The sequence below is a fragment of the Cucurbita moschata genome, unplaced genomic scaffold, assembly GCF_002738365.1.
Source record: "Cucurbita moschata cultivar Rifu unplaced genomic scaffold, Cmos_1.0 Cmo_Scf00062, whole genome shotgun sequence".
NCBI lineage: Eukaryota > Viridiplantae > Streptophyta > Magnoliopsida > Cucurbitales > Cucurbitaceae > Cucurbita > Cucurbita moschata.
In genome coordinates this window covers 949,700-971,120 of record NW_019268578.1, presented here as the reverse complement: position 1 = coordinate 971,120, position 21,421 = coordinate 949,700, and the positions used below count along the sequence as shown (strand labels likewise).

Sequence of the window (21,421 nt, the reverse complement as noted above, 5' to 3'; positions counted from 1 at the left end):
TTTTTTTTTTTTTTTTTTTTTTTTTTTTTTTTTTTTTTTTTTTTTTTTTTTTTTTTTTTTTTGCCGACCACTCGATGGATTGGTCAAATGGGTTTGATCTGGTTTGTTCGGTTGGCCCTTCTAGGGTTCGATCAGGTTTAACTTCGTAACTCTTTGAACCACACCTTAGCTTATGATATCCCTATTTTCATGAATGATTTGTCCCAAGTGAGAGGGAAAACTCGAGAATGACCTAATATCACAACCACATGAGAGAAAAGGCCTATGAAATATAAGATAAAGAGACCTACTATGCTCTCGTGATCGTATCAAACGTTAGTCAACCATCTATTACCAACTAATTCGTGATCGTATCACTCAAGGTGCACTTGCTATTACCACACTACAAGACTGAGGGTCACTCAAAGTGCACTTAAACATTGTCGATCGCCACTTGCTTAACAGTTGGGTGAATCGAACCCTTTTTGCTTAACTCAATTAGGTTGGAAAACCAGCTCCCTCCCGACAACTATGTCAAACTTCTCAATTCACAGCTTGGTTGACAGTCATCAACCTTTCCAACACAACTTAGTCGATCGAGCAGGGAGAGCAGGCCCGGCACCTGAGCGAGAGGACGAGCTTGAGTCGCTCGATGAGGTTAGACCTGGTGCAACACTCTATTTTAATTTTTTTTCATTATCTGTGTCTTAAGCTATACTAGCTCACACATACTTGCTATGCGAACATAAGTGTCGTTGCTATTTGTTAATAACTATACTAGCTCTCAAGCTGTACTCTTCCTTACACAAATGTATTCATTTTTTTTTTTTTTATCTTTCCTTAGTTCTGATCGACAGCTATTAACCATTAACCCTCATAGCCCTCCTCCTCACTCGTAGGCCCAAAAAAACAAGTCAAATAGAGGATTGTAAATGGTTTAAGATCTCTCAGAATCATAAAGAACGACAACTAAGGTCTGCCCTTCTTTAAGTCTCTCCTATCATATTCGAGCGACTCTCACCTACATCTCTGTGGAGAAATAAATTTTAATGGACACATCCCCTTCTACACGCCACCATAGAGCCCTGTATCAAGGTTAAATTCTACACTACTCTCTAACTAAAGATCATTCACCCAAAAGGACACAAAACCCGTGAGTATATCTTCAATTTTCATGGTTCTTGCTATTGCAGTCTATGGATATGTTGGTTTGGTCTCTGGCATGTTGATGGAAAATGATAGCAATTAAGAACTGAAAAAGGAAATGCAACTGGGTAGAAACTTATGCTTTATAAGGTAATCAATCAAGCCAGGGAACCATCAAAAGACAATAATTGTGACTAATTTAGATTCCCTACATACCTACAAAATCCTGTTCTTGTGTCATAATAGATTTGAACCATTATGGAAAAGAATGGACGATCCAAATGAAGATAGGCAAAGTTTTCTCCGAGGAACAAACAACAGCTAACAACAATCTTAAACTCTCTAAAAGCGGCATTATCGAAATTAAGAACCTCTCTACTGATGAACTTCTATTTATTTATTCACTTTTCCTGCATGTGGTCTAGTATTTTTTGCCTACCGACAGTAAAGTTCATGTATAAAGAAGCAAAATTGAGTTCTAACCAACTGTTTGTACCTTTGAGGAGGCGAGGGGACAAGGCCAAGGAAAGCTACAGTTTGGGTACCTTGTTTCAAATCTTGGGATGTGGATGGTATCACCTGCTTCTTCATTAATTTCATTATTTCATTAGACCCCACGTTGATGGGGAGGAGAACAAAGTGTTCTTTATAAATGCGTGGAAACCTTCCCCATAGAGACACATTTTAAAAATCTTGAGGAGAAATCCGAAATAGAAAGTCCAAAGAAGACAATATTTGTTAGTGGTGGGCTTGGACTGTTACAAATAGTATTAGAGTCAAACATTGGGCGGTGTGTTGCGAGGATGCTAGGCCTTGAAGGGAGTGGATTGTGAGATCTTACATCGGTTGGAGAGGAGAACGAAGCATTCTTTATAAGGGTGTAAAATCCTCCCCTAACAGACGCATTTTAAAAACTTCGAAGGGAAGTTGGGAACCTCATCCTAGCAAACGAACCTTGAGAGGAAGCTGGAAACTTCCCCCTAGCAAATGAATCTTAAGGAGAAGCTGGAAACGTTCCCTTAGCGAACAAACCTTGAGAGGAAGCTAGAAACCTTCCCTAGCAAACGCGTTTTAAAAACCTTGAGGGGAAGCTCGAGAGGAAAAACTCAAAGAGATGGCTAACTAGGTGATTCCAGCTATATGATTGGAGACAGTTAAGTAAATGTAATAAAATAAGAAGGGAGAAAAAATAATGGTAACGTTCAAAGTAGCTGGGCCTAAATTGGCAGAAAGCCATGCATTGTCGACTCCAGAATGAAAACATTATTGCAAACAATGCAAGAAATAAATAAGCAAATAAATGAACCTGCAACGTATCAACTAACCACGTAACCTTCCACCTGCAAGTATTTACTTCACTCTATACCTCACTCCATCTTTTATATGCATTGCTTTGCCTTCGTAGTAAAACACTACAGATATGAAGACAATGGGAACAACACTAGCTTTCCTCCTCCTATGGACTCTCTTTGTTGGGTTGGTTTCTGGAGACATGGCCATTCCTTTGACGTCTACAAGCGACGAAGATCAGAAGACTTATTACACTCCAGACCCACATGCAGGAAGCCCCCCCTCAGGTTTCTCTATTACCCACAAACAACATATACACCCACACACACACATTCCCTTGCATTCCACGGTTCTGAAATGTTTTGTTGTTTTGAGTAAGATGGAAGATTTTAAACAAGTGGCTACAACTATTCATATCAGTGACAAAGTGCATGCCTTGTAATTTCCTCTTTGTTTGTAGGTTCTTCACCGGGGAGTCCACCTTATGGAACTACACCACCACCTGATGGCTCGGGAGGAAGCCATGGAGGAAAACCACCCACTCATGGACATGGTGGTAAGAAACGCAGCCCAAAACCAGGGAACTGTGGAAACCCACCACACACTCCTACTCCATCAAAACCTCCTTCCGGTGGTGGTGGACACCACAAGTCTCCTAAATATAATCCAACCCCATCTATTCCATCCACTCCTCCTTCAGATGGTGGTGGGTATTACAGCCCGCCCTCTCATGATCCCACTCCAACCCCATCAACTCCATTGAGTCCTCCTCCTTCTGGTGGTGGTGGTGGTGGATACTACAGCCCTCCGTCTTATGATCCCACTCCAACTCCTTCAACTCCATCAAATCCTCCTCCTGATGGTGGTGGTTCGACCCCATCAACTCCATCTACTCCAACTCCGTCAGCTCCTTCAGGTGGTGGATACTACAGCCCTCCAACTTATGATCCCACTCCAACTCCTTCAACTCCTTCAACTCCATCTACTCCAACTCCGTCAGCTCCTTCAGGTGGTGGTGGATACTATAGCCCTCCAACCTATGATCCCACTCCAACACCTTCAACTCCATCTACTCCAACTCCGTCAACTCCTTCAGGTGGTGGATACTATAGCCCTCCAACTGATAATCCCACAACTCCTTCAACCCCATCTACACCAACTCCGTCAACTCCTTCAGATGGTGGATACAACAGCCCTCCAACGTATGATCCCACTCCAACCCCATCGACTCCTTCAGGTGGTGGTGGATACTACAGCCCTCCAACTTACGATCCTACTCCATCAACTCCATCCACACCTCCCTCAGGCGGTAGTGGATACGACAGCCCTCCATCTTATGATCCTAACCCATCAACTCCTCCTTCAGGTGGTAATGGATTCTACAACCCTCCAACATCTGGTACACCATTCTATGGAACCCCACCAACCACATCAGCACCTCCCTTTGTTCCTGATCCCAATTCCCCCTTTACTGGCACATGCAAGTAAGTAACAATCCTTTTTTCAATTCCCCCTTTACTGGCATATTTCAATCCCTAACAAACTACATTGTTGGTGTATTTTAAGCTATTGGAGTACGCACCCAGGAGCGATATGGGGATTGTTGGGGTGGTGGGGAACAATGGGCAGTGTTTTTGGCATAACAGGCTCTCCAGGCTTTGGAGCAACTCTCAGCTTGCCACAAGCACTCTCAAACACACGAACTGATGGCCTAGGATCCCTGTACCGAGAAGGAGCTGCGGCTTTCCTGAACTCACTGGTCAACAACAGGTACCCCTTCACAACAAATGAAGTTCGTCAAAGTTTTGTATCGGCACTAAGCTCAAACAGAGCAGCAGCAGCTCAGGCCCGGGTTTTCCAGATGGCCAACGAGGGCAGATTCAAGCCTAGAATCTGAAGCAGAATAACAATAAATTCAGCACCTGAAGTATAACTATTTTACGTTTCCTCAGTGTCCTACCCTACTACGTATTATATTATTTCCTACTGCTAAGAAATTCCCGTCTATCTCGGCTTTCCATAAACTCCTCTCCACTCCATGCAATCTCGGCTTTCCATAAACTCCTCTCCACTCCATGCAATCTCGGCTTTCCATAAACACAACATACAGATCACTCAACCCAAATAAGTGGCCTTAGTAAATATCTAAGACGTTAATGAAAATATATAGCTATAAAAAAAAAATAGCTTCTTCCACGTGAATGGTTTTAATCGTTTAGAAACACGGAATGGAATGGAATGAAATGAAGACCGTTCATCCACGAAATAAACGTGATTTAACACCAAACAACAATTTTATCCCATGTCTGCAACAGGCTCATCACAAGCTTGATTACTGGTCAAACTTGAAGAATTTTGTTGGATTAGGGTATCATCAAATTAATAAAACTTGGGACTAATCTGTCCTTAACGATTAGCTTAAAATTTTAGGGAAAAAAAAACCCACATAATCCACACATGGGCCATGGCCACAAGTGAAGTACAAAGATTGACAAAAATGAATAAATATCGACAGAGTTGTCATGTGAGGGAAGAATTAGCTCTCCAGTTCACTCCGTATCCAATCCTGTGAACATACCAATGCTTCAATCGTAGCTGGTTTCAATGAACTCCACTCTCGATCAACCACTCTTCTTCCAGTCCTGAATGCACAATCTGATGCAACCTTTGACATCGGAATCCCCAACACATTACGAGCCATTATGGACAAAATTGGATATCTAGGACTGTGAACTTTCCACCAGTTCAACACATTGAATTCGGCATTACGAGGAAACAAAGGCTCCTCAAGGTACTTCTCCAAATCTGACTTACTGCCTTCACTCTCCGAGGCTTCATGCAGAAATTTGTCAAACCCCATCAATCTATCCCTTCCATCCTTCCCAGAACTACTCCCAACTTGCCAGGCAAGACCTTCATCCATTGAAGCTAATGGCGAGCAGATCATATGTTCATTGTAAAGCGCCTTCACGCAGTTCATAACATCATCAATCCTCTGTTGAGAAACAACCCCATATATTTGTGGATAGTAGTATTCTACTAGTTTCATCTTGAATCGAGGATCTAAAATGGCAGAAACCGCTAGAGCCAATCCACACTTGTCCCAATATTCTTCAAACTTGGTGCGCATCTTGAATGCCAAGGCCTTGATATAATCATCTGAATTCTTGAACCATTCCATCAACTGCAAGTGCACATCACAGAGCTCAGGGAAAAATATATTTGCAGTTGGAAAATTGCTCTTCGTTAATACATTAGTTACTTCAAAAAAGAACTTCAGAAACCCAGTGATTGTACAACTCCTAGACCACTCTTCTTCAGTTGGGCATGCTGTGTAGCCAACGTCACTTTCCTGCAAACGGGAAAACGCTTCTCGATATTCTATAGCCGCTCCAAGCATTGCATAAGTCAAGTTCCACTGAGCTGGATTGTCCAGAGATAGAACTTTTTGGCTCTGAACTTTACCTTGTTCGGCCATATCATTGAACTTAGCTTGCACTTCTCGAGACTGTTTAATGTATTGAATACTATCACGAATTTTAGGGAGAATACTGCACAATGCTTCCAAAGCGTCTTGAGCCATCAAATTGAGAAGATCTACCGCACAGCTGACATCAAATAATTGACCATTACAATACAGGAACCTGTTCTGTGATAGTCTGTCTCTGATTCGTAATGATATATAGTCACTGGTAGAGGAACAATCAAATGTCATTGAAAATAACTTGCGATCGATATCCCAATCCATAAGACATGTCATGATGGTCTCTGAATGCAAATCTTCAGTGTGAGAAGGATCAACGAACATAAAGTTCAAAACCTTCTTATTTAACTGCCAGGACTCATCAATATAGTGGGCTGTAAGACACAGGTATGCCGATTCCTGATGATCTGAGGCAGTCCACATATCAGCGCTGAGACTAACTTTACCAGGCAATTTATCCAATAACTCATTCACTTTTTGTTTCTCTTTGGCATATATCTCCAAACAATCAGTTTCAACTTTATTGCACGTTACAAGTTCGAACAAGGGATGCAGATTTTTAACAAATACTCTGAACCCAACATGCTCAACCATGGCCAATGGATAACCGTGCAAGATGATCATACGTGCGAGATCAAAGCGACTTCGTCGCTGATCAAAATTGTAACTCAGAGTATTACTTGTTTCCTCTTTCAACTTCTCTGGATTAAATCCAATATTGACAAGATTGAGTACATCATCCTTCTTCGGCCCCGGATCAACATAGTTAGTAATAGCCAGAGTTGCTTCCTTTCTCTTTTCCCTGGATGAAGAAATAAACTGATTAGATCTTCTCTGACACCTAATTAAGTGATTCCTCAAATGAGAAGTCCCACTGGTACTGGATCCACTGAGTTTCTTCTTACAATGCCTACATACAGCAACAAAGGTGTCACCCTTTTTTATTCTATCAAAATCGTTCCACACAACGGATTTCAATCTGCTAGATTTTACTATAACTGCCTCCGACATATCCATTACATCACCCTGTCTTTCCAACAAAAGCTGCATATCAAAACCACACAATAAATTCTGATTAAAAAGATTCGAAAAGGAAGACCAAAATTAGTTTCAACCTTGACTAACTGGAAAAACAAGCATGTTCATGTTGCAAGTCAACCACCATAAAACATAGGATGCACTTCTAAATATCTACAGCCTCCCAACTTTTGAGTAAAAAAGGTAAAGAGATCACTGGAACAAGAAACTTTACTATAATGGTGAGATCTTAACGAACCATTCCCTAAAAGATGTGGAAACCTCTCCTTAGAAGACGCGTTGTAAAATCACGGAGGTGTGTGGAAACCTCTCCTTAGTAGACCCGTTTTAAAATCGTGAGGCTGATATGTAGCGAGCAAAAATGGAGAATATTTACTAGTCACATTCTTTAACAAACTTATCTTTTCCATACCAATACACAAGCCCTTGAACAATAATAACGAAATCCCACTATCCATAGGCTAAAAAGTAAAGCAATAGCAAGTCACATCTTTAAAAGAAGAGGAAACTGGTGAACATTCACAGAGACAACAGTAGCCAACACAGACCATGAACCAACTCAACATGCAAAACACGACAGGACAAACCCAAAAAAAAAAAAAAAAAATGTTCATCTGACAACCAATCTATGAACTATTCCAAGTTTCATGAAACTAATTTGAAGAAAGCGAATCCGATATAATAAGGAGACGCATGGATTTTGATTCCATGGTCACTCATGGGGTCCGAAGAAGACCCAGAAGTGGTAAATAAACCCCAGTAGAAGCGGGTCGGGCCTTCATTGAAGTGAATTTTATGAGAAAAGCCACAAAAGAGGGTCACCGGATCGGTATTACCGCCGAGACCCACAACCCTATCCGACCCGAATATACCAAAAACTGACCGGGTCGACAAGACCGATTGAAAACCAATGGATCTCGGATAGATATAGACGCAATGCAAAATACCCCGAGTCGGACCCGGAGCTAAAGTTAGGGTTCCGCTCCATCAATTATTTTATTTATAAAAAAAAAAACAATATGAAGTTGAAGGAGAGAAAATAGAGAAGAAGGTTGGGGAGCATACAGTGAACTGAACTGGGCAGAGCTTTCCGGCGACGGAGAGGGAACGGCGGTCAGTTTCGTCCCCCGGCGAGAAGAAGGGAGAGCGAGGAGAGAGAGAGGGAAAAGTGGCGGTGTGTACGGCAAAACATGGATGGAGAAGGGAAGCGATTGATTGTTGATTGTGAAGCGAAGAGAGAAGGCGCGCAACGGAGAAGAGAGTAAGGAAAGCATTATTGGTTGAAATTACAAGTATGCCCACAACTATTTTATTTTCTTTTTTTATTTATTTGTTTATTTATAAGAAAAAAAATCCAAAATAGTTGCGTGGAAAAGGGGAATAGGGTTAGATAAAATGTGTTAACTTTGATTCCCTCCCCTCTTCCAATTTCAATGTCTTGTCGTTGAAAGACAGAATTAAGAAGAAGAAAAAACATGGGAACACTTTTCTTAGGACAAAAACAAAATTGACAGATATTCTTTACTTGCTTTCAATAAACATAAACATAAATATATATATATATATATATATATATATATATTTCCCCTTCTTTCAATCCATCCTTAGTTTTCTTTTCAGTTTCCTTATTAAACCTTCATATTCTAAATGGGTTTTCTGGGCAGAGCCGCCTTCAACTTGTTGCATGCAGCAATTGGGTACCCAATTTCTTTGTTTTTCTTTTTCTTTTTCCAATTTTTTCAGAACATATTTATTTTAAACATTGATTATTATTTTTCTTTCTTCCCCTGCAGGTTTGCCACTGTTCTCCTTTATCCACTGTAAGTCTATGTGTGTGTGTGTGTGTATAGTTTAAAAGTTGAAGCGCTTTTTGAGCTGACATTGGAAGAAAAACAGGTATGAGACGAAGAGGGCAATAGAGAAAGCTTCATTTCGAGATCAGCAGCAGCAATGGCTCACATATTGGCTTTTGCTTTCATTTCTGACCACGATCGAACTTTATTTTTCCACCATCATATCATGGTGCGTGTCGTATGTGACTCTTCAACCACTTTGTATTTCCTACCAATACAAATTGTGTTCCATCTAACATCCAACAACAATTTTGTAGGATTCCGATTTGGGCTTACATAAAGATGGTGGTTTGCTTGTGGCTGATGCTGCCAAGTTTCAAGGGTGCAGCTTATGTTTATGAGCATATCGCGACGAAGTTCATGACGATCGAACGCGAAGAGAAACCCGAGTCCGATCTCGAGAAGGAGAAGGAGAAGGAGAAGGAGAAGGAGAAGGAGAAGGAAGACAAAGAAGAGGAGAAGGAAAAGGAAAAGAAAAAGAAAAAGGAGGAGGAGGAGGAAGAAGACGAGGAAGAGGACGAGCAGAAGAAAATCTTTCGTGCATGGAAGTTGGTGGATGATTACATTGAAAACAAGGGAGCTGATTCTCTAGAACAGATTGTCAAACTTGGTTTAGGTACATAAAATATTGTTCACACTCTTTCTTTTTCTTCATCTTTCTCTCTCATTTGGCCTTACAGTCATCGTTCAACCAATTTTGCAGGCAACTAACACAAACTACCACAAGGAAATATGAAGAGGAGAATGAATAATAAGAAGCATGGCGAGATGTATATGCAAGATGATACTCACCCAAATGTACAAAATATTTCTTTTATAATGCTTTATAACCTATGTTTCCTAATTACATGATCAGAAGAAATAAATACCCAAACATTTGGATCAAAATCTGTTTTAGTAGAGATATCAATCTCTCTCATCTTTTTCTCATTTTCATGGTTGATATAAACAGTTAAATATAATGGTAACGAATTCGTTTTACACAACATTGGTAGGGGGACAATCATATAAAACGAGATGTTTTTAATACTTTGTGTGAGATCCCACATCAGTTGGAGAGAGGAACGAACGAAACATATCTTTTAAGAGTATGGAAACCTCTTCCTAGCATATACATTTTAAAAACCGTGGGACTGATGATGATACGTAACGAACTAAAAAACTTACAATAAGAAACCAAGATCAAAACCTGAGCATCATATTTATCACAATCGTATTCGTGATAACATGCTTTCACGTACCGAAAAACTGGCATTCGCTTGGTGACTACGATGGGTCGACAACAACTTTTGTGTCAGAGGTTATAAGGATAAGAAGAGGTTTCTTCCTGTCATGCAGATAATATCATTTTCTAATATCAGCCAAAGTATATTAGAATTAGATTTAGCAAATAATTACAAGACAAACTACAATGCTTACTTCAAAAACTGTACACTTTTGTTGACTTCTTCTGAGATTCTACCAACCTTACACACTGAGCTAAGCCAGCAGAAGGAACTGTTGAATAGGTAGGCTTATTATACTCGAAATCCATACTCTGACTTGGTTTCAGTATGTGTTTTGCTCCTGCTGTTAACTTAATGGGGCCTGTTCTTGCCATACATTCAACTTTCGGAGATTCATTCACTATTCCATCAGTTTGACTCATATTTGACATATTTCCGGCTGAATTAACAGCATTGTCCCAGTTAGCAATGATTTTCGCCGTCGTCCCCGGGTTAGATTGCACATCGTTAATGAGTTCGCCTCGTGTCCACCGTGGCAGAACCCCGGCATTGTTCATTTCTAAACTCGATACCATTCGACACTTCCTTGAATCAACAAGCTCTCCAGCAGGTTGCTTTCTACTTGAAAGATCAGAGTCCTTGACACTCAAAGTGTTGAACTTCAATCTGTCTTCGTAGCTCGTTCTAATGGATGGTGAGTGAACTCGAGGAGAAATAGATATTGGTTGATGAAAAGATGTTGAGACAGGTATATTCTTCATCTGTAAGTGAGATGGCATTGTACTGCAAGGATATGCAGCCTCATTCCGGTGATGAGACGGAGGACTAATTAGAACATCAGCACCAGAAGCAATGAATGGATAATAGTATCCGTTTATGTCAGCGAGTTTAGAGCTTGCGGTCGGCATGTCTTCCCGTTTGTGACCGTGTAACATCCATGGGGGAAGGCTCTTAGAGCTGTGAAACCTAGGATGCTGGACATGATTTTCATCAGCTGGCTGCAAGAAAGGGAAGTTGATGTTTCCTAATTCTGCTGGATGTAGATTGTTCTGATTGAAACCAAGTTCAAAAGAAGTAGAAAATGTTGATGGCTGTGCACTAAGCCTTACTGCTTGAGAACCAGAAAAAAAGGGTGCTTCAAAGTTCGGTGCCATATCGAAGGCTTGGTCGGTCGGCAAAGGTGAAAAGCTATGGATGTTGTTGAACCTTTCGTTTAAGTTGATGACAGAGTCGGATCTGTGATACATTATACTGTTTTTTCGATCGACACGCGGATCGGGGTACCTACCTTGTGGAGCATTTGGCAATAAGCTTCTTTGTGCCACTTGATTGCTATGAAAGCCTGCAGGATAAAACACTGTATCTTCCAGAAAGTTTCTTTTTCTCATGGGATTCTCTTGGATAGAATTGGTTAGGCAGTCCTCAAATAAGGTTGTGTTCTTCCAAAAGTTTATGACCTCAGGTTCTACAACAACAGCTACATCTTTTCCCATCAACCGCATCGTTTGGCGAGCGGGATTCGGCAACAAGCTACTTGAATTTTCAGGATTAAATGGAGGATCCATCAAGTTTGAGTGAAAAAACCTTCCAGATTCTGTTCCCCTTTCTGAGTTTTGCAGTCTAATATCAGCTGTTCTTGAAATTCCAGGTTCAGTGACATCGAATCCAGCTGACAAATACCTTTGATTTTCTTGCATATTACTATGCAATGGAAATAAACTCAACTGGTTTCCTGTAAGTTCAGTCTCCACAAGGAGTTTTTCATTATCTATGAAACAATCCCGAGCGCTTCTTGGCAGGACGAGACCGCATACCGGTATCCTGCTAGAACACACCATAGTGTTACTGGTTTCATTCATTTGATCAAACCCATTAATCAAACCTGAATTTAGTTGAATCAGCTCACCCTTGGAGTTCAAAGGCAGGCAGAAGAATCCATCATTCACGCCCTTCTCTTTGTAGGCAACCGTACTTTGCTCCCAGTTCGGAACGCTGGATCGAGTGTCCTTAGCAGAAGATTCAGCCAAGTTAAGAAATCTGCCACCAGCTGCATTTTCACTTAAGGCAGCTACTCCATTCATAGGATTTATCAAATAGTCAACTGATTTTCCACAGAAAGAATGCGCTTCATGCCCATATTGCCTTTCTTCTTGTGCAGCTAATAGAGCAGGAATAGCAGAATGTACTGATGGCAGCTTCTGAGGATGATCAAACAAATGCAAACTATTTTCATGTGATATTGACTTCTCGGCCGAATGATTCACACCGTCCCAACAAGGATGAGATCTATCGTCGTTTATGCCAACCTCCATCGAATCAACTCCTTTATTACTTTCCCCTGAATTAGTGTTTCCCTCTGAGTCTTCAAATGGACTGCCACCAGTTTGTACACAGGTAGTGCTTGGACCAAGAACATCATTCTTATCCGAGAAGCTAACGCGCCGATCGGACTTTCGACTGCCATTATTAATCACTTGATCACTGCAGTTGAAGTTGGTGGATGAAGAATTTGTTACACTGGGCTTCAAAATGCTCCTAATTGGAGGCACTGCCCTCTGTTGCTTGGCAACTACATTGGACTTCCTAACTGGTTTTTGCATTTCTTGTCTCGACACTCGCTTAAAACAAGGTTTCTTACAACAGACCGAAACATCCTTGTGATTTCTGTGTCCCTTCTTGCAAAGTTGCTCATGACCAAACTCCTATGTCCAAGTGAAAATTATATAAGCTTTTTCTGTGGTATTTCATCAAGTTAGGCGCTCAAAACTGAACAGTCAAAACATAAATATATATATATATATATATATATATGCCTTTGTTTCTTACACAAAAGGAACGCATCAAAGCAGTGGGTTTGGGCAGCTCAAACTTGTAGTATCCCAAGCACATAAAATTTTAATCCTATTGGGTCATGTGATATAAAAGAATATTGTGCAGAAAAGGACTAGTACTGAGGAATCTGAGGAGGGCCCTTGATGAACAGCAAATAATGAAATGCTCTATTCTTAAAGATTGTCTTCTCAACTCTCTTATCCACAACATTCCATTATAAGTACCCCGAAGTAAAACCCACTTCAAGTAAAGATGTTTTTCCACTAATCATGAACCAAATTCATTTGTTGGATTGGAAATGGGTCAAAAAGAGGTGAAAAATGCAGCATGGTTAACCTAGGATATACATTGGTTAAACTAAGGACAAAAACTGTCGAACCAAATAAAGTGAGTCCCTGCCAAGGGCCGTACCCTTGCAGCAGGTGGAGCACTACCACCCACACAGACATACACCCATAAGAACCTCACATAAACCCTTCACAAACTATTCAAACTCGTCTTGTAGTCACGCAGTCTCTTCACCAGCTTTTTCCAGCAGTAATTATGAGCAGAGAGAGAAGATACAGCCTATTAAAAGCTACAGTTTTCCCCCTCACACCGTTTGAATTAAACCCAGAAAACAGAATCACATACCTTATTTTTGTAGTTGTTGTTGGCCTTCGTTGTCTTCATAGCGGAGACAAGAGTCCTAGCCAGCGATGTCGCTTTGAGCTTGTCTCCATTTCTTTGTTTCCCACTCACCTTTTCTCCCTCACAATCATTAATCATAATCATTGTTTCTACTGGCGGAGCCACTGCGAAAATCTCGGCTATTGACCGCTTTTTTGGGGGTCTTGATTTTGCCTTCAAAAACCCTGCTGCTGCTGCTGCTCCTCCTCCGCCTGCTTTGTTTTTTCTTTTTTCCTTGGTTGTTGGAGCTAAACAACTATGAATATGTGCGCTCATTGCGTTCACCGTAGCTGTAACAAAAACTCCACAAACAGGACAAGTTTTCTCCACTTCCATATCCTCTACTACTTTATTCGATTTCAGAATCTGCAGCTCTTGAGACCACCAACGGAATTTCGCAACGGAAATTGGTGGCAGCAGAGCTTCAGCCACTTCTTCCTTCACCTTCTCACTAAACGGCCAACTTCGTCTCGTCAAATCCTTCCCTCTCATGTTCAGAGCATACTCTCTAAGAATCAAAAACAAAACAAACCCATTTCAAAACTTGAACAGTGATGCATTACACAGCAGTTAAGACGTCAGGAACTTACCGAATGGAGAAAGCAGAGGGCGGAAAGGCCATGATTTTCACATCCAAATGTGAAACGGAGAGAGACCCAAGTGAGAAGATTGAAATTTGTGAAAAGGGCTGGGTTTTAATTTGGAAAAGGATGAGAAATGGATGATGAATGGATGATGAATTTCCGGAAGAGGTTGAAGAGAAAGAGAGAGTTTATTTTCATCCATTATTAAGGAAAGAAATAGAAAGAATGGATCTCTGGTTGTCCCTGAAGTTTATGACAGACAGCGACATATGAGAGGGGAAGCCTACGCCTACAAAACAGTGTTACCAGCAAACCCATTACTCCCTGAACTTTTGTCTTCTTTTGGAAAGAAAGCAAGAAAAGGGTCCAGTCGCCATTTTAGAACAAAGATTCTGGTGCTGCTACTGCTGCACACTCCATTTCCTTCTCCCGCCGCATCATCCAGTTTTTGATGGGATGAGCTAAGAAGGAAATGCTGTTTTGTTGTTGTCTACATTTTGGTAACAAAAGAATAACAGCAACAACGACACAAAACCATCGTGATTATGACATTTCACCCACTCTCTCTCTTTCTGTCTACTTAAGCTTTTGTAGTTTCTCATCTTAATCTCTCTCTTCATCTTAATCACGTTTCTGCAAATGCAAAACCACACACAATATTATTTTTTTATTTGTTTATTCTCCTTACCTCAACAACGTTGGTTTCTTGTCGTGTTCATTCTCGCCACCATGCATCAGCTGCATATTATAAATGTATGATGTCCACGTGTGAAACCTCGTGCATATGGGTCAATATGGTGCTGGAACATGTATGTCCACATCATCATATAAAATCAACCGGGAACATGTGTAACCATCTGTTATCATATGATAATAAAATATTGGTCGTTATTAAGGTGGTTCGTATGGTTTCAATACAATTTAATTTTAATTTTTTTTCCTGACGATTTTGGATGTTAAAGCTGCTAATTAATATAATTTAATTATTTAGGTAGTATTTAAATTAGAGTGTGATGTATTTAATTGAAATTTGTTTATATATTAATTTTAATTTCACATAATAGTCCAGCCCAATTATCTAGTTTGACCCTTAAATTTGAGACTCGGCCCAGTGGGCCGATTTCTGAAGCCCAAATTGCTCGTCAATTTAGTAGATTGATTTGTAATTTCAAATCTATAAAAAAATGAAAAAAAAAAAAACTTATACTAATTTTATAAATATTTTTGCATACCCCAAATTCAAACTACTTTGAGTTAAAGAATGGCGTACATGGACGGAAAGTAAAGATTCACTAGAAGTTGTAGGCTAAAATATGACATCCAAAAGTTCGATCATATTCTATTTGAGTCGGAGCTTACGGGAATAGGCGATTTCCACAGAATTTGGGGGGTTTGTTGGGTGCGAACAGCCAAACACAAATCTCGACTCTCCACAATGGTATGATATTGTCCACTTTGAGTATAAGCTCTCATAGCTTTGCTTTGAGCTTCCCAAAAGGCCTCATACCAATGGAGTTAGTATTCCTCACTTATAAACCCATGATCACATCCTAAATTAGTCGATATGGGACTTCCATCATCCAACACTCTCAACTGCTCGTCATTCCAATTTTAAACATGAATTACACAATTTCTCTGAATTAGGGCTGTCTCAACCTCACTCTCCTTCTTCCACTTCACTCCATTCCACTCCCTAAACCGCGCGCTCTCTCTCTCTCTCTCTCTCTGCCTCCTCACTGGATCAGCCATTTCTTCTCAGGTCTATAAATCTTTCCTTCATTCACTCTCTTTCCTACTTCGCTTTCATGTGTTTGTTTCATTCCCGGGAAATCGAGTAAAGGATCATTCAATACTCTAGCTACTCCCTATCTCGCGTTACTTGGTGTGGGCATCCGATTCAGAACATCGGATTCAATTTTTTTTTTTTTTTTTTTTTTCCTTTTCTACGATTCCTCTACGCTGCTTATTTTAGAGTTTAATGGAGATTCTTCCATCATGGAAGCTCCCTTTGCGAGGAATGGATTCTTTACTATGGTTTACACTACGAGGGCATGAGATGGCTTTCTACACGTTCTAATAGTAATGGGATTTTTTCCCCTCTCGTACATGATCGACGCTTGAACAATTTTCTTTGGCTTCGCCTTTCCCGATATTATCTTTAGGATAACCAATCCTGTGGTATCGTTGCTGATAAGTTTTTTTTTTTTTTTTTAAATAAATATTTTTCCTTGCTTTTAACTTTTTCGTCGGGTGTCAGAAGGACCGAAACTCTCTAAACATCTTGAATGCCAGACTCACTTTCGCCTTGTACTTTTATGAATCTTAGCTTTTCCTTAGAATCGCGGTTATTGCCTCTTCTTCTTCTGCTTTATTGCATGGCTTTGGTGGACAAAATTACTACGGTAGAGACATTGGAGCCACTTTATTGCATATAAATTACAACGCTTTGTTCTCTCTCCTGTTGCCCATCTTTTCTACATGCATTTGCATTATTTGATTAAATTTACGCTTTTCGTGTTTTATGGGGTAGATGGACCACGTTGATGGAGATATATGAGAGGGATGGTAAAATTAATTCTCACCCAGAAATCATAGTGGCTTTCTCTACTCTGTAGGGGTTATGCCTGTCATGGAAGCTGATAAAACTGATGCCGTTCGTGCTGAAGAACTCAAATCGCAAGCAAATGAAGCATTTAAAGGTAACCATTTGTACCTGAAAAAGTGAAGGTAGCTGAACTTAAAACATTTTTGTGGTGTCCTCTCTAGTGAATATGTCAAGGTATCGCCCGCAAAAATGCACGAACATTCTGTGGGCAGCATTTTAGTCAGTTGTCTATGTTGAAGAAAAGTCTACAACCCGTGGGAAGTTGCTCCTTATGTACTTAACTGTTTTCACTTGATTTCAGCCCACAAATATGCTCAAGCAATTGATCTTTATACACAAGCAATCGAGCTAAATGATCAGAATGTTGTATACTGGGCAAACCGTGCATTTGCACATATTAAATTGGAGGAATATGGTAGCGCAATCCAGGATGCATCGAAGGCTATAGAAATTGACCCTAAATATTCAAAAGTAATCTCAACATTTAGCCAGTGTATATCACATTTATGCACTTTTCCAATCCTTTTTACCACGTTCTGAAATTTTTCTTGTATGACAGGGTTATTACAGGAGAGGTGCTGCTTTTCTTGCTATGGGAAAACTAAAAGAAGCACTTAAAGATTTTCAACAGGTACGAAGACACAAGTTGTACCATCTTTTCTTGTACTCAAAGGGACACTTCGTTTTGAAGCCTTGGCTCATGTCATTGGTGGAAGCTGCGATTGGCTCTTATTGGCTTTTAACAGCTGAATACAAGTTGTATAGCATTGCCATTCTCATTTGTCTGTCTGTTCCTTTTTAATCAGCAGAAATTTCAGTTGGAGTTTTTATTGCTGTCTGACCTGTTTTAGTCATTATTCTGAAAAGTTATTTGTTGATCTCTCTCTTTTTCAATATGGTGGGACTGGTGGCTGTTGGAAAACTAAGGAGGTGGAGAGGGTTAAACTGTTTTTGTTGCTTTCTTTCTGACGTCCCAAATTTAATTCCAAGTTTCAACTTATATAATATTTGATATATACAACCGTTCGATCATATTTGTTTTGTGTTGCCCAGCTCAAGAAGATCTGTCCCAATGATCGTGATGCTGCTAAGAAATTGAAGGAATGTGAAAAGGCAGTCATGAAGCTTAAGTTCGAAGAAGCAATAGCAGTACCAGAAGCTCAGAGGCGTTCAGTGGCTGATTCCATTGATTTTCATGCAATCGGTAATTTCTCTTACGTGAAATGTTCTCACCTTGCAGCTTGTGCAACTAGATCCCCAGCCCCCCAAGAATCCACCCACATATTTTAGGAAATGGCTCATTTTATCATTTTATCCATTTAATCAACTTTTAAACTTCTGTTAAAGATTAACAATAGAAGTAAATCTCTAGTCCATTCTCTTGAATTTTAGCAAGACCCAGTGGTAGGTTAAATGTTATAGATATTAAGAGATCATCTAATTACAATTTTAATTTCCTTTTTCTTTGTTCTTAGTTGTCTGCTTATTGATTTAAGATAATTATGTTAAATCACATTTTTCTTGTTCTATGATTTTTTGGTTTTTTTTTTTTTTTTTTTTTACAAAAAATTAATTGCTTTGTGACGAAGTAAGGCTCGTTTATGCTTTAATTATAGATGTTGAGCCACAGTATACTGGTGCAAAGATAGAAGGAGATGTAACACTGGATTTCGTGAAGAAAATGATTGAAGATTTTAAAAACCAGAAAAGCTTGCACAAGAGGTAGGTGCAATGATTGACGTCATTGATCAGTGGCATGAATATGCCTTTTAATGTTGCTATTGATTTTGTAGATATGCATTCCAAATTGTATTACAAGTCAGAGAAATCTTGCGTGCCCTTCCATCTCTTGTAGATGTTAACATCCCAGAGGGCAGGCATTTAACTGTTTGTGGTGATGTACATGGTCAGGTAAGGTTTCTTTGAGTTAATATACGTACTTATAATATCACCTGTCTTAGTGGTGAACATGTGTGGAGCCATTAAATATACTAGTTATGTTCAGAAAGGAACAGTTTAGTGATAAAAGGAATTAGATCATCGAAAGTTTTGCTTGCCTTTTTTTTTATTTTTATCTATACTTGCGCATCAATGGAGTTGCACAATATTGGGATCTCTTTTTTCATAATACAGCTGTGTTGTATTTTTCCTTTATTTGAATCTCCTTATTGTGTTTCTTGTTTATGTTTTATTGCAGATGGTAGGCATGCTTACATAATATACCTTTTATGATGTCTGCAGTTCTATGATCTCTTAAATATATTCGAGCTTAATGGGCTTCCATCAGATGAAAATCCATACCTCTTTAATGGAGACTTTGTGGATAGAGGTTCATTTTCTGTGGAGGTCATTCTCACGTTGTTTGCATTCAAGTGCATGTCTCCAGCAGGTGAATTTCCTCCAAACATTTTTACACCGTATATCTTAGATGGACTTCTTCCTGCAAAATTTTACAAGCCTATGACACTAAGGCAGGTTATAGCAATTTTGAAAGTCGTTCTTTATATCCAAGGAAGAAAAATCTTGGAAAGCAAGGAACTTGAGCTGTGAGCTCTGATTGCTGTAATTTTTCATGATTGTACTATAGCTGAATCTTAGTTTGAACTTAATTTCACGAAATCCAGAAGAGGTAAAAACAATTTAATTATGAAGCTCTATGGATCTTAACCCGACGATTAACTTGATTTACTAAATGTAAAACTGCAAACGTTATTGTCTGATCTCCTTAAAAGGTTCCTATATGTGCTTGCACTGTACTGTTTCACCATCACAATTTTTTGTCAGATCATATATGGTTTTATTTAGTCATCAACTGCTCCCTTGTGTCCTGTGAATTTTCTTTCATCCAATGACTTTTTATATCATTTGTCTACTTTCAGCTATGCATTTGTCCAGAGGAAATCATGAAAGCAAGAGCATGAACAAGATCTATGGCTTTGAGGGTGAAGTTCGGTCTAAGTTGAATGAAACGTTTGTGGAACTATTTGCAGAAGTATTTTGCTCTTTACCTTTGGCTTATGTTCTAAATGAGAAGGTTTTCGTGGCTCATGGTGGTCTTTTTAGTGTTGATGGGGTAAAACTCTCTGAAATCAGAGCAATAGATCGGTTTTGCGAACCCCCTGAGGAAGGTGAGATGCATAATTTAATCTTTTATTGCTCATCTAAACTCTAATGCATATTTTCTGCACAAAGTAACATGCCTGAAAAGTCAGTATGGTTTTTCTCGAGCACAAAAAATCATTCTTCTCATATTCCTAAGCTGAATATTTCTTAGTTTTCCTGTCACTTTTGTGTAACAGGATTAATGTGTGAAATCCTATGGAGTGATCCACAACCTAATCCTGGGAGGGGACCCAGTAAACGTGGTGTAGGTCTGGCCTTTGGTGCAGATGTCACAAAAAGATTCTTGGAGGAGAACAACTTAGGTAGCTGTTTTCTAGTTATGTATCCATTATGTTTGGTTGAGAATGATAACGGTTTTTGATGACATGAATTACCAATAACTCGACAGATTTAATTGTGCGATCCCATGAAGTCAAGGATGAAGGGTATGAAATCGAGCATGATGGAAAACTTATTACAGTATTTTCTGCTCCTAATTATTGTGATCAGGTAATTTCTTTTTCCTTGGTTGGTGCAATATTATCCGTACATAGAAAGTTTTAGAAGAAAAATAGCATACTACTTCAGCTTTTAGTAGTAGTAGTAGTAGACTAAATTCTTCTCCCATTGGAGCATAGGTGCTGATTCTTCTGTTCTGTTTTCAAAGTCAAGTTCCTTCATGTTTTTTCCTATAAAATTTGTACCCATGGTCTGCCAATAATGACATTGCAGATGGGAAATAAAGGAGCTTTTATTCGCTTCGAAGCACCAGATTTGAAGCCCAACATCGTAACCTTCTCGGCAGTGGTGGGTGTTCTTTTTTTTTTTTTTTTTTTTGGATTCCTTTACATTTTTGTCATTCATTGATATTGCAGCCGCATCCTGACGTGAAACCGATGGCATATGCAAATAACTTCCTTCAGATGTTCCAATAACTGGACAAAGTAGCAATCCAACGCAATGCATTTCAGTTTACACGAGGCAGCTGGTGAAGAGATATGGTTTTCAAGTTTTGACAAAATGCAGGTACCGTTGTGGTATGATTGTTTGTGGATGCTGCTTCTCCTCAACGCTCTCTTTCTAACAGTTTAGTTGGGGATTATTTTTTACCTTCTAGGCTTTTGTTTTGACCCTTCCATAGTATTTCGAAGTCAATTGTGTATTCATGCATAGCTTTCTTGTTGGACATTTGTTTGATATATAAACTCCATATTGTATGTTTACAAAGTGGGAAGAGAGAAACATTTGTTCATACAGTACCCGATCTTCAGCCTCTCCTACACTCTACATTATGTTTGAACATGGTTCGCTAAGGTTTAGTCTAGGATCGTGTTTTGAGGCAAATGATTTTGGGGAGCCATTGCCCGATCTTTAATGCCATTTCTCCACATCCATGCGTCCTCTTCCCGAGTCTATCTATAACCATAAAACCTCATCCACTCTCCTTGCCCCTCGAGAACAACTCCTCGGCCCCTTTGTCATTCCTCGCCCTCTAATGAATGACTTAAACATTCACGATCTCAATTTTTTTTTTTTTGCATCCTGGTAACAAAATTTTGTTATTTAAAGTTTAAAAAATTAGTGTCTAATAAACAACTTCACTTTAAACAACT

The 21,421-nt window shown here is 39.5% G+C and overlaps 6 protein-coding genes across 13 annotated transcripts in view; 4 read left to right on the top strand and 2 right to left on the bottom strand.

The window, feature by feature from the left end:
- Positions 1 to 4,771, top strand: part of LOC111437081 — a 25,214-nt gene extending 20,443 nt beyond the window's left edge. Inside the window, exon 3 of the mRNA XM_023074917.1 lies at positions 4,761 to 4,771. The gene's annotated coding sequence lies outside the window, so the exon portion shown is untranslated. The remainder of the gene's footprint in view (positions 1 to 4,760) is intronic.
- Positions 2,499 to 4,439, top strand: LOC111437076 (protodermal factor 1-like). Of its 7 annotated transcripts, none has more exons than XM_023074911.1 (4): positions 2,499 to 2,702; positions 2,876 to 3,165; positions 3,250 to 3,899; positions 3,982 to 4,439. In XM_023074911.1, the coding sequence occupies exons 1-4, from the start codon at positions 2,546 to 2,548 to the stop codon at positions 4,310 to 4,312; spliced, it is 1,428 nt and encodes a 475-aa protein (XP_022930679.1). In that variant the 5' UTR covers positions 2,499 to 2,545; the 3' UTR covers positions 4,313 to 4,439. The 7 variants fall into 7 exon arrangements, with proteins under 7 accessions (XP_022930679.1, XP_022930675.1, XP_022930680.1 ...); XM_023074907.1 differs by having other exon boundaries at positions 2,876 to 3,258; positions 3,289 to 3,899; XM_023074912.1 differs by having other exon boundaries at positions 2,876 to 3,261; positions 3,367 to 3,899.
- Positions 4,772 to 4,904: 133 nt separating the features above from the next.
- Positions 4,905 to 8,180, bottom strand: LOC111437072 (zinc finger BED domain-containing protein RICESLEEPER 1-like). Its single transcript, XM_023074900.1, has 2 exons — positions 8,003 to 8,180; positions 4,905 to 6,943 (listed from the first exon to the last, which is right to left on the bottom strand). Exon 2 carries the CDS (start codon positions 6,914 to 6,916, stop codon positions 4,952 to 4,954), a length of 1,965 nt encoding a protein of 654 aa, XP_022930668.1. The 5' UTR covers positions 6,917 to 6,943; positions 8,003 to 8,180; the 3' UTR covers positions 4,905 to 4,951.
- A 350-nt stretch (positions 8,181 to 8,530) lies between these two features.
- On the top strand, positions 8,531 to 9,668 carry LOC111437083 (protein HVA22-like). Its single transcript, XM_023074919.1, has 5 exons — positions 8,531 to 8,634; positions 8,731 to 8,757; positions 8,834 to 8,959; positions 9,048 to 9,406; positions 9,494 to 9,668. The coding sequence occupies exons 1-5, from the start codon at positions 8,585 to 8,587 to the stop codon at positions 9,499 to 9,501; spliced, it is 570 nt and encodes a 189-aa protein (XP_022930687.1). The 5' UTR covers positions 8,531 to 8,584; the 3' UTR covers positions 9,502 to 9,668.
- A 398-nt stretch (positions 9,669 to 10,066) lies between these two features.
- On the bottom strand, positions 10,067 to 14,507 carry LOC111437098. The gene is made up of 4 exons (XM_023074933.1): positions 14,108 to 14,507; positions 13,482 to 14,025; positions 10,671 to 12,718; positions 10,067 to 10,583 (listed from the first exon to the last, which is right to left on the bottom strand). Exons 1-4 carry the CDS (start codon positions 14,137 to 14,139, stop codon positions 10,211 to 10,213), a joined length of 2,997 nt encoding a protein of 998 aa, XP_022930701.1. The 5' UTR covers positions 14,140 to 14,507; the 3' UTR covers positions 10,067 to 10,210.
- Positions 14,508 to 15,691: 1,184 nt separating this feature from the next.
- On the top strand, positions 15,692 to 21,067 carry LOC111437195 (serine/threonine-protein phosphatase 5-like). 2 transcript variants are annotated; one of them, XM_023075060.1, is made up of 13 exons: positions 15,692 to 15,860; positions 16,717 to 16,800; positions 17,008 to 17,177; positions 17,266 to 17,337; positions 17,760 to 17,910; positions 18,323 to 18,428; positions 18,500 to 18,617; positions 18,948 to 19,095; positions 19,586 to 19,834; positions 20,006 to 20,131; positions 20,218 to 20,318; positions 20,541 to 20,615; positions 20,684 to 21,067. In XM_023075060.1, the coding sequence occupies exons 2-13, from the start codon at positions 16,722 to 16,724 to the stop codon at positions 20,741 to 20,743; spliced, it is 1,455 nt and encodes a 484-aa protein (XP_022930828.1). In that variant the 5' UTR covers positions 15,692 to 15,860; positions 16,717 to 16,721; the 3' UTR covers positions 20,744 to 21,067. The 2 variants fall into 2 exon arrangements, with proteins under 2 accessions (XP_022930828.1, XP_022930827.1); XM_023075059.1 differs by having other exon boundaries at positions 16,632 to 16,800.
- Positions 21,068 to 21,421: the final 354 nt, after the last annotated feature.

Coding starts and splice junctions, on each gene's coding strand:
- LOC111437076 (XM_023074906.1), top strand. CDS start 2,546: ATGAAGACAATGGGAACAACACTAGCTTTCCTCCTCCTATGGACTCTC. Junction 2,703..2,875: donor TGCAGGAAGCCCCCCCTCAG/GTTTCTCTATTA, acceptor CTTTGTTTGTAG/GTTCTTCACCGGGGAGTCCA. Junction 3,900..3,981: donor CCCTTTACTGGCACATGCAA/GTAAGTAACAAT, acceptor GTGTATTTTAAG/CTATTGGAGTACGCACCCAG.
- LOC111437072 (XM_023074900.1), bottom strand. CDS start 6,916: ATGGATATGTCGGAGGCAGTTATAGTAAAATCTAGCAGATTGAAATCC.
- LOC111437083 (XM_023074919.1), top strand. CDS start 8,585: ATGGGTTTTCTGGGCAGAGCCGCCTTCAACTTGTTGCATGCAGCAATT. Junction 8,635..8,730: donor TTGTTGCATGCAGCAATTGG/GTACCCAATTTC, acceptor CTTCCCCTGCAG/GTTTGCCACTGTTCTCCTTT. Junction 8,758..8,833: donor ACTGTTCTCCTTTATCCACT/GTAAGTCTATGT, acceptor GAAGAAAAACAG/GTATGAGACGAAGAGGGCAA.
- LOC111437098 (XM_023074933.1), bottom strand. CDS start 14,139: ATGGCCTTTCCGCCCTCTGCTTTCTCCATTCG. Junction 14,026..14,107: donor CCCTCTGCTTTCTCCATTCG/GTAAGTTCCTGA, acceptor TTTGATTCTTAG/AGAGTATGCTCTGAACATGA. Junction 12,719..13,481: donor ACAACAACTACAAAAATAAG/GTATGTGATTCT, acceptor ACTTGGACATAG/GAGTTTGGTCATGAGCAACT.
- LOC111437195 (XM_023075060.1), top strand. CDS start 16,722: ATGCCTGTCATGGAAGCTGATAAAACTGATGCCGTTCGTGCTGAAGAA. Junction 18,429..18,499: donor CAGAAAAGCTTGCACAAGAG/GTAGGTGCAATG, acceptor TTGATTTTGTAG/ATATGCATTCCAAATTGTAT. Junction 20,616..20,683: donor TCGTAACCTTCTCGGCAGTG/GTGGGTGTTCTT, acceptor TTGATATTGCAG/CCGCATCCTGACGTGAAACC.